Genomic DNA, 15,471 nt, shown 5'->3' with positions numbered 1-15,471 from the left:
TGGCTAAGTGGTTGTTGCCCGCATCTTTCCACAAGGCACCATCATGTGCAGAAAATTCTTCCTGTAGTGTAGGAAGCTTGTTGCCTATGTTGGGTGTCCAAAATTGTCTTAAGTGTTGCCTGAATGTCGAAAAAATTGCCTACTATTTGTCGTCCGGTGTGTATATAAAATTAACTCAAACATGAAAAAAATAAGGGTTCTCGAATCAAATGCAGGGAAGTGTATGAATCAAATGCGGGCTTGACTGTTTTTCTTGTAGAAAATTGATCTCTTTATTAAAAATCTCGCAGAAATGCACTCGAAGAAAATTGAGCTCCTCTCCTCTCGAAGTCTCGCGGTATTTGGTGCAATTTGACTAATCTTTTTGTCGTGGACGTCAAAATGCGCTTCATCATTTGTCCCATCGCCTCCGTGCGCCACCATCTGCTCCCCGCTCTTCTCCCCTCCTCATCTTCTCCCAATGCGCACGCACGATATTGCTCGGGTCTCTCCCCCATCACGCTGGGAAGTACCGCTGCCCTTCTGATTTGCAAACATCCGATCATGCACGACCCTACCACGTCCTCACCCCTCGCCATTGAAATCACCGATGTATCACAATTAAAATCGTATTTGTGTAAGTTATATACCTTAAAAATAATAATACTTGACTTATATTTGGAAGACAATTCTAATAGTATTACACATAACTTACCTAGAGGGTGTAGGGGCACTCAAGCTATCACACCTTTCTCAACTTACAGTAACTCTTCCCAAATTCTTCCCGGTGCACGCGCGCCATCTGGGCAAAACGGGCGGCCGGTCTTGCATGCATCTGTGTTAATTTTTTTTGTCTTCTAGTGCATGTGGCTGTTAGTATTAAATGCGAATACACTGATTACCATATTCCGAAAAGAACCGATCCACACACATTTATTTTGGAGTTCTAAATTTTAAAAAGGCATATCTTTCAAACCGCTCGTCGGAATTCAGATCCGTTTTCACTGCTGGAACTCTTGCGACGAGATCTTTGAAACTAGATGTGGCATGGGTATATTTCGACGAAATTTTTTCGATGCCAACTTTTATGCTATATGGTGCAACTTTAGTACTGTATTGTGCAACTTTAGTACTACATCGTGCAACTTTTTTTAAAACTAATTTTTGGATCTGCATGATTCAACTTCCTATGAGATTGCAATCTAGCAACCACGACAACTTTGTTGTGCAACTAGTCTACTGTCCCGACCAACTACCTAGTAGTCGATGTGCAACCCTCGTTCGTTGGCTTGTAATGTAGTCTAGTTGCACACACATATGCTCAATTGGCTTGTAATGTAGTCTAGTTGCACACATATTAATGTTTAGTTGGCAGGACTATTGGCACACACATATGCTCAGTTGGCTTGTAATGTAGTCTAGTTGCACACATATTGATGTTTAGTTGGCAGGACACTAGTTGCACACACATATGCTCAGTTGGCGCGTCAATGTAGTCTAGTTGCACACGCATTGATGTTTAGTTGGCAGGACTATTGGCACATACATATACTCAGTTGGCGCGGCAATGTAGTCTAGTTGCACACACATTGATGTTTAGTTGGCAGAAGGATTATTGACACACGCATATGCTTAGTTGGCGCGGCATGTAGTCTAGTTGCACATATATTGATATTTAGTTGGCAGGAAGACTAGTTCGTCGAAACATCCCCATATGGGATCTACTTTTGAAAAGCACGTCGCGAGGGTTCCAACGGTGAAAACGGATCTTAATTCCGAAGCGCGATCTAAAAGTTATGACTTTTTAAAAAATTGAAAACCTAAAATAAATGCGTTCATATATATTCTTTGTAGTACTTTTCTAGTACGTGATACTTTTTCTAATTAAAATTGTTACCTTTTATGGATTAGGGATTAAAAGGAGTCTTCATGTCCCGTTATCGAGGACCTCGTTTAAAAAAAATACGTAACCCCGTTCAACACCTTCAAAATCCCCAAAAACCTAACAGAACGAAAGATACGGGGCTTTTAAGATCTAGAGGGGGGGAAATGAAAAAAATTCAAACTTACTAGTGGCGCACCATTTGCTAGGTGCGCCACTAGTAACAGAAAAAAATTGGTTTCAAAAAAAATTTGAATTTTTTTTCAAAATATGATACGTAATATGACAGGGAAGTTTGAAATATTTTTTCAAAATTTCATCACACTCATGAACATGAATAAAGTCCTAGACATCAACAAGGTTTAATAGGATTGATATGATAGATATATCAACAAGTGCCTGTGAAGTGAGCTGAACTGCGAAGTTAAGCGTGCTCGGGCTGGAGTAGTGTGAGGATGGGTGACCTTTTGGGAAGTTTGACTACGGAGTGCGATTTGACCTGAGATTAAGCCATAATGACCCGAGATTAAGAAAAAAACGAAAAAAAATTGAAGTTTTTTTAAAAATAAAATTGAAAAAAAAAATTCTGAAAAAAAATTTGAAAAAATTTTATTAGTGATGGCGCACTTCTATGTGGTGCGCCATTACTAAGTCAGATAGTAATGGCGCACCAGATAGGCATAGTAATGGCGCACTATCTGGGATACTAATGGCGCACCAGAGGTGCGCCATTACTATTTTGTTAATAATGGCGTGATAATAGTGGCGCACCTATAGTGCGCCATTAATGGCAAAAACAGGTGCGCCACTAATTAGCCTTTTTCTAGTAGTGAAGGGCGGCCACCGTGTGCTTCATCTCTGGCGACAGACTGTCCCACAATGCTTTCCCGCTGGCGGTCATGGCGGATGCATTGCAAGGGAGGAGAATGTGGAGCGGATGGTGTTGTGGTGGGGAGAGACGGTGTGGCCGCCTTTATATAGCGGATTTCGGTGAGGCCATGCGTCCGGGTGTGTCAATGAGCGGCGCCGGAGTGGGTTTCTCGGCCGGCTAGCCTGCTTAATGGCAGCAGATGGAGGGACAACGTCATTGAACGGGCGCAGTAGATATCCGGCATTGAACAAGCGCGGACACGGGAGACGCTTCGCGGACGACGCCAGTGCGCCGCTTCAATTGCGGAGGCAGTGAGAGGTCGCGTCCGCCCTGTGCTGTCTTCAATGTTGAGCGGCGCGCTCTACAGCAGCATGAATGCGAGTAGCTGGCACCAGGCAAGAGCGCGCGCGGGAGGGGCAGGGGTTTTTGGTGGGCCAAGGCGGTCAGAAAACGGGCTTGAGATGGGTCCAGACTCCCGTAAACCTCCCCACGTTTGTCTATGTTTTATGAGAGAAATCGCGTCCGAACCGTTCCATAGACCGATACAGATCGGCGTTAAATGGCTTTCGCGGTCCGACAGCACGGTTTGAACGGTTGCGAAAAGTTTACGGGTTTGCCTTGAAAATGCCTTAAGAAAATAATTCACGAAATCAGTTGTGGCCGTGATGACTGACGACTTCACAGAATCAACCACATGCACGTGCGCGTTATAGCACGAGAAAACTAAAAGAATTCGGCGTTAGGGATGGAATTTCCACATGTATACATTCACGTGGCTCTTGTTCCATGTGACATTGATCACGTGGGCTTGCACCGCACCACACGTCTTGGCTGTTAAATTACGAACCGCATGCTCGGACCGGGGTGATTTGGTTGAACGTTGATTAACCTGAAAATCTTTATTGACTACATATATTCCGTATAACATTTATAATGGTAGTTTAAAGAACGGTTTGAACTCTACTTTTAGAATCGGCCGACTGTTCAATTTCTGGAGCTTAGCTGTTGTAGAATGAATTAACGAACAGTATGAGCGTTGCATACGTCATTGCACACGGATCCATCAATGTAACCCATACTCTTCCTCTCTCTGTGTGTCGTCGAGCGCTCCCGAGAGAGCCCATGATGATGCCCCCATGTCACCACCAACTACGTCTGAAACTCGTAATGGGCTTTGAGTTGCATAATTGGGCCATGAGATGATATATGGGAGACAAAGTGGGGGTACTGTGAGAAGTAAGCTTGATGTGCACATCAGTTGTATATTTGTTGAATACATATTTCTAACATATAATATAATTATGATTTTTCTGCAAAAGAATAGGCATTCATCTAAGTAGCTCTGAATCATGTTTGGACCGCCGTCCTACCGGAAAGAATTGGACACAGAGGATGGCTCTCTATGTCCAGAATGATAAAATCAACGGGAACATAACTTATATTAGCACTAATAAGATCACCATCAATCCTTCACACAAGCTATTACATAGTTGGAATCAACAAGATGGAGGTTAAGTTCAAAAGGTGACACTTGTTTCAATCCCAACACTTAATAAAAAGATTTAAGAATTGTAGAAACACTAGCACTGAGATCACGAAGAGCATAACAATCAAAATTATTAATGTAAATAATAATTATTTGTTCCCAACCATCCTCTAATTTTCAAGGGATAATGGCATCTTGATTATATTTCTCCTCTCCACCTTTTAAAACTGTTTGTGCTATATGTTCGGTAGTTTGTATGTTGCAAGCACTACTATTAGGCACTTCGATGATTTTTCTGAAACTTCTATAACTTCCGAGAGGGTACAATCATCATAATAAATTGAATTCCATCAACAAAAAAGAGTGTACACTACCAAGCATTTTTTTCACATTTGCATGCTATGCGCAAATACAGGTTCAGTTTCAGCACACATTTTTTTCTTCTTTCTTCTGAAATGATAATTGTCTCCTCATTCTTTTCTAAGATGGCTTCAATATGTTTCAGAGTATGTCCATTGTTAAGTTCAGATGGTGCCAACCTATGCTTGATAAAATTTATTTCACTAGTAAGACTTTTAACTTTGTCAAAGAGAGTACATAGTTTATAAAAAAAAAGCATTCAAGCTCTTGATTTAGTTTTGGGTGGAAATACATTATTTAATCATTCCCATGAATCTAGTATATAAACTATTACTCCCATATTAATTATTGTATGGATGATAAGGCCTATAATAATTATTTCCATTGACTAGGTAGTAGTACGTTTCATGTACGTATGATGCATGAATGATTATGACCCGCATGATATTTACTACTCCTATGCAGTTGATAATATGAAAAAGAAACGAATTTTTGTGGTAACGAAAACCATCCATGCATGCAGCCCCCCTGTAGTATATAGAAAGAAAAAAGACTTTTTTTAGGAAAAGAAAGAAAAAAGACTTAAGCAGCCGGATGGTGACCAATCAGCGAACGGCACCATGACGGGTGCGCCTGGATGGTGCTGTTCATCCGGCAGTATCCGGACCGAGCAAACAAGTTGACCATCAGACTCATGTCGCGCGCGCTCGAGCTCGGATCTCTACCAACCACCAACCTTCTTCCTAGCAGCGCACGTAGGCCCGCGCGACCAGGACCCATCCAACGCCCACCCCGCCACGGCGCTTCCCGGATCCACCTATATATTCCCCGCGCACCAAGTAGCAACTCCATTCACCAAACTAAGCAGCAAAGCAAGCTAGCAAATTACTAGCTCCTCCGTTTCTTCTTGCTCTACGCCAGGAAAGCTACCTAGCTCCACTTCGTTGAGCCAAGCCTTCCCTCTGCCTCCCACCTTCTTTGCTCCTAATCAAGGGTTAAACAACCTACCTAAAGGGAATGGGCAGCTTGGGCACCAACCCCATGTCCTTCTCCGCCATCCCCGACGACAAGGCGGCGTTCGAACCGCTCAACCCCGAAGATGTCCGTGCATACCTCCACAAGGCCGTCGACTTCATCTCCGACTACTACACCAACATCGAGTCCATGCCCGTTCTTCCTAACGTGAAGCCGGGATACCTGCAAGATGAACTCAGCGCATCCCCGCCGACCTACTCCGCGCCGTTCGACGTCACCATGAAGGAGCTCAGGACCTCCGTCGTCCCCGGCATGACGCACTGGGCTAGCCCCAACTTCTTCGCCTTCTTCCCCTCCACCAACAGCGCCGCTGCGATCGCCGGCGACCTCATCGCGTCGGCCATGAACACCGTCGGATTCACGTGGCAGGCTTCGCCTGCAGCGACCGAGATGGAGGTCCTCGCTCTCGACTGGCTTGCTCAACTCCTGCACCTACCCACCACCTTCATGAACCGCACTAGCACTGGTCGTGGCACCGGCGGTGGTGTCATCCTCGGCACGACGAGCGAGGCAATGCTTGTCACGCTAGTCGCCGCCCGTGATGCGGCGCTGCGTCGGAGTGGCTCTGTCGGCGTGTCTAACATCCCACGGTTGGCTGTGTACGCTGCCGACCAGACCCACTCCACGTTCTTCAAGGCTTGTCGCCTCGCAGGCTTCGACCCCGCCAACATACGGTCCATCCCTACCGGGCCGGAAACCAACTATGGGCTCGACCCGGCAAAGCTTCTCGAGGTCATGCAAGCTGATGTCGATGCCGGTCTCGTGCCAACATATGTCTGCGCGACCGTGGGCACCACATCTTCCAACGCTGTCGACCCGGTGGGTGCCGTCGCGGACGTGGCCTCCATGTTCAATGCATGGGTCCACGTGGATGCTGCCTATGCTGGCAGTGCATGTATCTGCCCGGAGTTTCGCCACCATCTCGATGGGGTCGAGCGCGTGGACTCCATTAGCATGAGCCCACACAAATGGCTTCTCACATGCCTCGATTGCACATGTCTCTACGTCCGTGATGCTCACCGGCTGAGCGACTCGTTGGAGACCAACCCGGAGTACCTCAAGAACGACGCTACTGATTCTGGCGAGGTCACCGATCTTAAGGACATGCAGGTGGGCGTCGGCCGACGCTTCCGTGGGCTCAAGCTTTGGATGGTCATGCGCACCTATGGTACCGCAAAGCTCCAAGAGCACATCCGTAGTGACGTCGCCATGGCCAAGATGTTTGAAGATTTCATCCACGCCGATGATAGGTTTGAGGTGGTCGTACCGAGGAACTTTGCTCTTGTGTGCTTTAGGATCAAGGCAAGTGGAGCCATGACGAAGGAGGATGCCGACGAGGCCAACCGCTTGCTAATGGAGAATCTCAACAAGACTGGCAAGGCTTATCTTGCCCACACGGTGGTCGGTGACAAATTTGTGCTCCGTTTCGCCGTTGGATCGTCGCTGCAGGAGGAGAGGCATGTGAGAAGTGCATGGGACCTCATCAAGAAGACCACGAGCAGTATCATGGATTAAGTGCACGGACCTGTTCAAGAAGCTAAACAAATTCCTATATTTAGGGTACAATTATTCTTTTACATTTCTTGTTTTTTATTCTCCTTTGATTATGATTATTATTTATTTGGACATGTGGTTCTTATTCCTTTTTTTTATCTACATATACCGACCGAAGGTTTATATATATAGCAGGCCGGTACCAAAGAAATTGATTATAGACTGTAAAAGGGCTTATACTGAATAAACACGATATGATAATTTTTTATTTGTTACCATACTCTGCTTGCGAGTGACGAATGCATGCGCACGCATCTCGATCAAGAAGTATACGTTGCACTCAGTAGGTTTTTTAGGTTTCAAGATGCCAAACCGAAGCCACTCGGTCACCGTGTGTTCTGAACTTTTCATCAATGAATTGCTCCTATCTACATGCCGTACAATCCCATCTCCAAAGTCGTATCGAGCATATACTTGCGCGTCTGAATTAACGGCACCTGCGCCGCAGCATTAACAGAGCGAAAACACATGGTCAGAGTTTTGACACGGACGTGCGGATTCACAAATGAGGGAATCGATCGACAAGTAATTTCATGTTTGAGTATGAATGCAGCTTAATTAAAGCTTGAATCGAACAAAGCAAAGCAGAAATACAAGTGGCCAAGTGGGAGTACTTGAGTAGGACAATACTACAGTAGTAAGCGACTGTTTACTGAATGTGGAACGATTGGTACTTGCAACCAGTCACCCATCCGTCACCCACCTGAAACTATACATCAGATGATTCACTCGTGGGATCAGCTCTTTCAGGTTATTGGTTTTGGTTTTATTTACGTTGGCTTGGATTTTAATTATGTTACGGTGGTGTTTATTTCATTTGTATATCGTGATGGGCTGCAGTGGAGGCAATATTTGTTCTGAGAAGATACATATTTGGGCCCTGGTGTAGCCTGTGTTGGTTGTGTGAGCCCCTTGAAAGGGAAGAGTATATTTGTAGCACTTGGGTGCTCTGGACCCATATATGAACATTAAGTTTATAAAAAATACTGAGAAATTTCAAAAAAAAAAAGAAATTTTCGGATATCAAACCTAGGTGCCCAATCTACATTGTGTGAAATTTCGTGAAAAAAATACCAGGAAACATATCTGTGGCAAAAAGACAAAAAAATCCTATGCATAGAAAAAAACTATTTAGATGGATTTTAGTTCGGACTTTATTTTCTTCACCACAGATACATTTTCTGGTATTTTCTTACAAAATTTCATACGGGAGTAGATTGGGCACGCAAGTTTCATATCCCAAGATTTCAGTTTTTTTTTTAATTTTTCTCCTACTTTCCGGCGGGGGGGGGGGGGGGGGGGGGGGGGGAGCACCCCTGTGCTCTTGTGTATTTCCCCCTTGAAAGCTCTTATTCTACGTTGAAATTGTAAAACTACTGCCATAATGCTCACATGGGCCGAGAAATGAAGATCTCACTTGCCCAGCTCGGCTCCCAGCTCCACTCGCTCGCTTACTGCTTTTTTCGCTTGCTTCACTGCTAGTTTAGAAAAAAAAATGGCTATCAATTTTTTAATTTGAACGAGTTGTTAAATAAAAATGTGTTCACGGATTTTAGAAAACGTCATGAATTTTAAAAAATCATGGTTTAAAAATCATTAGTTTCAAATAATGTTCATGAATTTGAAAAGGGATGCACAAATGTAAAAAATTCATAGACTGGAAAAATTTCACGAACTTTTTAAATATTCATGAACTTGAAAAAATGTTCATCGATTTAAAAAATATTCATGAATTATAATGTGAAAAATAAAAATAATTAATAAATAAAAAAGGAAAATAGAAAAGAAAGAAAAAACAAGCAATCCACTCCAATAAACCAAAAAACACCAGTCGGCCCAATACAACTAGGTGTTTGTTACTCTCAACCAACCTTACATACAGGGCCCATAGTGACCCCCCACAGCCCGCTATACACGTGGATGCTCCTCATCTAGGGAGCACTAGGTTTTTTTTGGAGTGCATGAGAGTACATTACCATAAGGGGATGCGGCTATTCTAATCCCAAGCTCATGTGAGCTCGAGTGAACAGTAAAATAAAAAAAATAGGAAAAATTCAAAAAATCTGATTTTTTTTTGTTAGAAACATTGACAAATTGTTTATTGGCTTGCAGAATTTAACCACCATATGAAATTCGTGGAATTCATGGAAAAAAAACCGATGCTCCAAAATGTTATTTTGAAACATATTTTAGAGCATCAGTTTTTACTTTTTTTTGCCACATTTCCCCGGATGTCATTTTTTATCAAATTTTGTGAGCCAACAAATGTCTAGTCCATGTTTCACACAAAAATATATCTTTCTTTTCTTGAATTTTACTGTTTACCCAAGCTCACATTAGCTCGTGTTTAGAATAGCACTTTCGACCATAAGGGACCTTATATAGACGGGGAGCCCTGACTAATGATCATACCTAAGATGGTGGTAGGTAGGAGGGGCATGATGGAGATTCTAAGTTCATAAGTTCTGAAAACTAGTCAAAGGTGGGGAATTTATAGCTCATGATGCAGCATTCTCTCTCATCCATGCATGAGTGGGCCTTTGGTTAATTGGACCTCATCTAGACCTGAGCTCTTCCCTCTTGATGTCGTTATGACTTTGGCCTTTTATTTTACCATCTTCTTTAACTTATATGATAATGATTTGCTTGATTTTTTATTGACTAGCTTGAGCCTTCTAACTAAGTTGGACTTCTATTGACCATCTTCGACTTTGTTTTTTTTCCGCAAGAAATCTTAGACTTTGGTTTTTTTTGACATCAGTACAGACACAAGCGCTCGTACACATGCGCATACACTCACCCTTATGAAGGCACACACGCACACCCTACCTCTATGAGCACCTCCGAGAGACTGAGCGGACATGTCATCTTGAAATTTACGAAGTCATCATAAGCGTCTCGTCGTCGACGGAAACGTCTCCTGCCACTGAAAGCGCATCGCCGGAAATCCTGAAATAAATCCAGAAATAATGCGAGCACCAAGACTTGAATCCTGTGTTGGAAATATGCCCTAGAGGCAATAATAAATGGTTATTATTATATTTCTTTGTTCATGGTAATTGTCTATTGTTCATGCTATAATTGTATTATCCGGAAATCGTAATACATGTGAGAATACATAGACCACAACGTGTCCCTAGTAAGCCTCTAGTTGATTAGCTCGTTGATCAATAGATAGTCATGGTTTCCTGACTATGGACATTAGATGTCGTTGATAACGGGATCACATCATTAGGAGAATGATGTGATGGACAAGACCCAATCCTAAGCATAGCATAAAGATCGTGTAGTTTCGTTTGCTAGAGCTTTTCCAATGTCAAGTATCTTTTCCTTAGACCGTGAGATCGTGCAACTCCCGGATACCGTAGGAGTGCTTTGGGTGTGCCAAACGTCACAACGTAACTAGGTGACTATAAAGGTGCACTACGCGTATCTCCGAAAGTGTCTGTTGGGTTGGCACGGATCGAGACTGGGATTTGTCACTCCGTGTGACGGAGAGGTATCTCTGGGCCCACTCGGTAATGCATCATCATAATGAGCTCAATGTGACTAAGGCGTTAGTCACGGGATCATGCATTGCGGTACGAGTAAAGAGACTTGCCGGTAACGAGATTGAACAAGGTATTGGGATACCGACGATCGAATCTCGGGCAAGTAACATAGCGATTGACAAAGGGAATTGTATACGGGATTGACTGAATCCTCGACATCGTGGTTCATCCGATGAGATCATCGTGGAACATGTGGGAGCCAACATGGGTATCCAGATCCCGCTGTTGGTTATTGACCGGAGAGGCGTCTCGGTCATGTCTGCATGTCTCCCGAACCCGTAGGGTCTACACACTTAAGGTTCGGTGACGCTAGGGTTGTAGAGATATGAATATGCGGAAACCCGAAAGTTGTTCGGAGTCCCAGATGAGATCCCGGACGTCACGAGGAGTTCCGGAATGGTCCGGAGGTGAAGAACTATATATGGGAAGTCCAGTTTCGGCCACCGGGAAAGTTTCGGGGGTTACCGGTAATGTATCGGGACCACCGGAAGGGTCCCGGGGGTCCACCGGGTGGGGCCACCTATCCCGGAGGGCCCCATGGGCTGAAGAGGGAAGGGAACCAGCCCTTAGTGGGCTGGGGCGCCCCCCTTGGGCCTCCCCCTGCGCCTAGGGTTGGAACCCTAGGGGTGGGGGGCGCCCCCCTTTGGCTTATGGGGGAAGCCACCCCCTTCCCCCCCCCTTGGCCGCCACCCCCCTTGGAGATCTGATCTCCCAAGGGCTGGCGCCCCCCCCAGGGGTCCTATAAATAGTGGGGGGAAGGGAGGGCAGCAACACACCAGCCCCTGGCACCTCCCTCTCCCGTTGCAACACCTCTCCCTCTCGCAGACGCTTGGCAAAGCCCTGCCGAGACCCGCTACATCCACCACCACGCCGTTGTGCTGCTGGATCTCCATCAACCTCTCCTTCCCCTTGCTGGATCAAGAAGGAGGAGACGTCGCTGCACCGTACGTGTGTTGAACGCGGAGGTGCCGTCCGTTCGGCACTCGGTCATCGGTGATTTGAATCACGGCGAGTACGACTCCGTCATCCACGTTCATTGGAACGCTTCCGCTCGCGATCTACAAGGGTATGTAGATGCACTCCTTTCCCCTCGTTGCTAGTATACTCCATAGATGCATCTTGGTGAACGTAGGAAAATTTTAAAATTATGCTACGATTCCCAACAGTGGCATCATGAGCCAGGCTATGCGTAGTTACTATGCACGAGTAGAACACAAAGCAGTTGTGGGCGTTGAGTTTGCCAATTCTTCTTGCCGCTACTAGTCTTGTCTTGTTTCAGCGGCATTGTAGGATGAAGCGGCCCGGACCGACCTTACACGTACGCTTACGTGAGACAGGTTCCACCGACTGACATGCACTAGTTGCATAAGGTGGCTAGCGGGTGTCTGTCTCTCCTACTTTAGTCGGAACAGACTCGATGAAAAGGGTCCTTATGAAGGCTAAATAGAAATTGGCAAATCACGTTGTGGTCATACGTAGGTAAGAAACGTTCTTGATAGAAACCTACAAACCACGTAAAAACTTGCAACAACAACTAGAGGACGTCTAACTTGTTTTTGCAGCAAGTGCTATGTGATGTGATATGGCCAGAAGATGTGATGAATGATATATGTGATGTATGAGATTGATCATATTCTTGTAATAGGAATCACGACTTGCATGCCGATGAGTATGACAACCGGCAGGAGCCATAGGAGTTGTCTTTATTATTTTGCATGACCTGCGTGTCATTGAATAACGCCATGTAAATTACTTTACTTTGTTGCTAAACGCGTTAGCCATAGAAGTAGAAGTAATCGTTGGCGTGACGACTTCATGAAGACACAATGATGGAGATCATGATGATGGAGATCATGGTGTCATGCCGGTGACGAAGATGATCATGGTGCCCCGAAGATGGAGATCAAAGGAGCATAATGATATTGGCCATATCATGTCACTATCTGATTGCATGTGATGTTTATCATGTTTTTGCATCTTATTTGCTTAGAACGACGGTAGTAAGTAAGATGATCCCTTATGATAATTTCAAGAAAAGTGTTCCCCCTAACTGTGCACCGTTGCGAAGGTTCGTTGTTTCAAAGCACCACGTGATGATCGGGTGTGATAGATTCTAACGTTCGCATACAACGGGTGTTGACGAGCCTAGCATGTACAGACATGGCCTCGGAACACACGCAATACACTTAGGTTGACTTGACGAGCCTAGCATGTACAGACATGGCCTCGGAACACGGAGGACCGAAAGGTCGAGCATGAGTCGTATAGAAGATACGATCAACATGGAGATGTTCACCGATCTTGACTAGTCCGTCTCACGTGATGATCGGACACGGCCTAGTTAACTCGGATCATGTTTCACTTAGATGACTAGAGGGATGTCTATCTGAGTGGGAGTTCATTGAGTAATTTGATTAGATGAACTTAATTATCATGAACTTAGTCTAAAATCTTTACACTATGTCTTGTAGATCAAATGGCCAACGTTGTCCTCAATTTCAACGCGTTCCTAGAGAAAACCAAGCTGAAAGATGATGGCAGCAACTATACGGACTGGGTCTGGAACCTGAGGATCATCCTCATAGTAGCCAAGAAAGATTATGTCTTAGAAGCACCGCTAGGTGAAGCACCAATCCCAAAGAACCAAGACGTTATGAACGCTTGGCAATCACGTGCTGATGATTACTCCCTCGTTCAGTGCGGCATGCTTTACAGCTTAGAACCGGGTCTCCAAAAGCGTTTTGAGAAACATGGAGCATATGAGATGTTCGAGGAGCTGAAAATGGTTTTCCAAGCTCATGCCCGGGTCGAGAGATATGAAGTCTCCGACAAGTTCTTTAGCTGTAAAATGGAGGAGAACAGTTCTGTTAGTGAGCACATACTCAGAATGTCTGGGTTGCACAACCGCTTGACTCAGCTGGGAGTTAATCTCCCGGATGACGCGGTCATTGATAGAATCCTTCAGTCGCTTCCACCAAGCTTCAAGAGCTTTGTGATGAACTTCAATATGCAGGGGATGGAAAAGACCATTCCTGAGGTATATTCGATGCTGAAATCAACGGAGGTGGAAATTAGAAAAGAACATCAAGTGTTGATGGTGAATAAAACCACTAAGTTCAAGAAGGGCAAGGGTAAGAAGAACTTCAAGAAAGACGGCAAGGGAGTTGCCGCGCCCGGTAAACCAGTTACCGGGAAGAAGTCAAAGAATGGACCCAAGCCTGAAACTGAGTGCTTTTATTGCAAGGGAAGTGGTCACTGGAAGCGGAACTGCCCCAAATACTTAGCGGACAAGAAGGCCAGCAACACCAAAGGTATATGTGATATACATGTAATTGATGTGTACCTTACCAGTACTCGTAGTAGCTCCCGGGTATTTGATACCGGTGCGGTTGCTCATATTTGTAACTCAAAACAGGAACTACGGAATAAACAGAGACTGGCGAAGGACGAGGTGACGATGCGCGTCGGGAATGGTTCCAAGGTCGATGTGATTGCCGTCGGCACGCTACCTCTGCATCTACCTACGGGACTAGTTTTAAACCTCAATAATTGTTATTTAGTACCAGCTTTGAGCATGAACATTGTATCTGGATCTCGTTTAATTCGAGATGGCTACTCATTTAAATCCGAGAATAATGGTTGTTCTATTTATTTGAGAGATATGTTTTATGGTCATGCCCCGATGGTCAATGGTTTATTCTTGATGAATCTCGAACGTGATGTTACACATATTCATAGTGTGAATACCAAAAGATGTAAAGTTGATAACGATAGTCCCACATACTTGTGGCACGGCCGCCTTGGTCACATTGGTGTCAAGCGTATGAAGAAGCTCCATGCAGATGGACTTTTGGAGTCTCTTGATTACGAATCATTTGACACGTGCGAACCATGCCTCATGGGTAAGATGACCAAGACTCCATTCTCCAAAACAATGGAGCGAGCGACCAACTTATTGGAAATCATACATACCGATGTGTGGGGTCCAATGAGTGTTGAGGCTCGCGGAGGATATCGTTATGTTCTCACTCTCACTGATGACTTAAGTAGATATGGGTATGTCTACCTAATGAAACACAAGTCTGAAACCTTTGAAAAGTTCAAGGAATTTCAGAGTGAAGTTGAGAATCATCGTGACAGGAAAATAAAATTCTTGCGATCAGATCGTGGTGGAGAATATTTAAGTCACGAGTTTGGTGCACACTTAAGGAAATGTGGAATAGTTTCACAACTCACGCCGCCTGGAACACCTCAGCGAAACGGTGTGTCCGAACGTCGTAATCGCACTCTATTGGATATGGTGCGATCTATGATGTCTCTTACCGATTTACCGCTCTCATTTTGGGGCTATGCTTTAGAGACTGCCGCATTCACTTTAAATAGGGCTCCATCAAAATCCGTTGAGACGACACCGTATGAGTTATGGTTTGGGAAGAAACCTAAGCTGTCGTTTCTAAAAGTTTGGGGATGCGATGCTTATGTCAAGAAACTTCAACCTGAAAAGCTCGAACCCAAGTCAGAGAAATGCGTCTTCATAGGATACCCTAAGGAAACTATTGGGTATACCTTCTACCTCAGATCCGAAGGCAAGATATTCGTTGCCAAGAACGGGTCCTTTCTAGAGAAGGAGTTTCTCTCGAAAGAATTGAGTGGGAGGAAAGTGGAACTTGATGAGGTGATAGTCACCCCTTCCGAACCGGAAAGTAGCGCAGCGCGGGAAAATGTTCCTGTGGTGCCTACACCGACTGGGGAG

At 44.8% G+C, this 15,471-nt stretch overlaps 1 protein-coding gene across 1 annotated transcript; it reads left to right on the top strand.

Moving 5' to 3' along the window:
* The first annotated feature begins 5,453 nt into the window (after positions 1–5,453).
* LOC123050388 (tryptophan decarboxylase 1-like) lies at positions 5,454–7,169 on the top strand. The gene has a single exon (XM_044473192.1). The coding sequence runs from the start codon at positions 5,596–5,598 to the stop codon at positions 7,126–7,128; it is 1,533 nt and encodes a 510-aa protein (XP_044329127.1). The 5' UTR covers positions 5,454–5,595; the 3' UTR covers positions 7,129–7,169.
* The last annotated feature ends 8,302 nt before the right edge of the window (positions 7,170–15,471 follow it).

The sequence above is a fragment of the Triticum aestivum genome, chromosome 2D (genome assembly GCF_018294505.1).
Source record: "Triticum aestivum cultivar Chinese Spring chromosome 2D, IWGSC CS RefSeq v2.1, whole genome shotgun sequence".
NCBI classification, from domain to species: Eukaryota; Viridiplantae; Streptophyta; class Magnoliopsida; order Poales; family Poaceae; genus Triticum; species Triticum aestivum.
Note: the sequence above shows the minus strand (reverse complement) of the source record. Positions and strands in the feature narration are given on the sequence as shown.

What these genes read in the sequence shown, in the direction of transcription:
- LOC123050388 (XM_044473192.1), top strand. Translation starts at nt 5,596, where the DNA reads ATGGGCAGCTTGGGCACCAACCCCATGTCCTTCTCCGCCATCCCCGAC.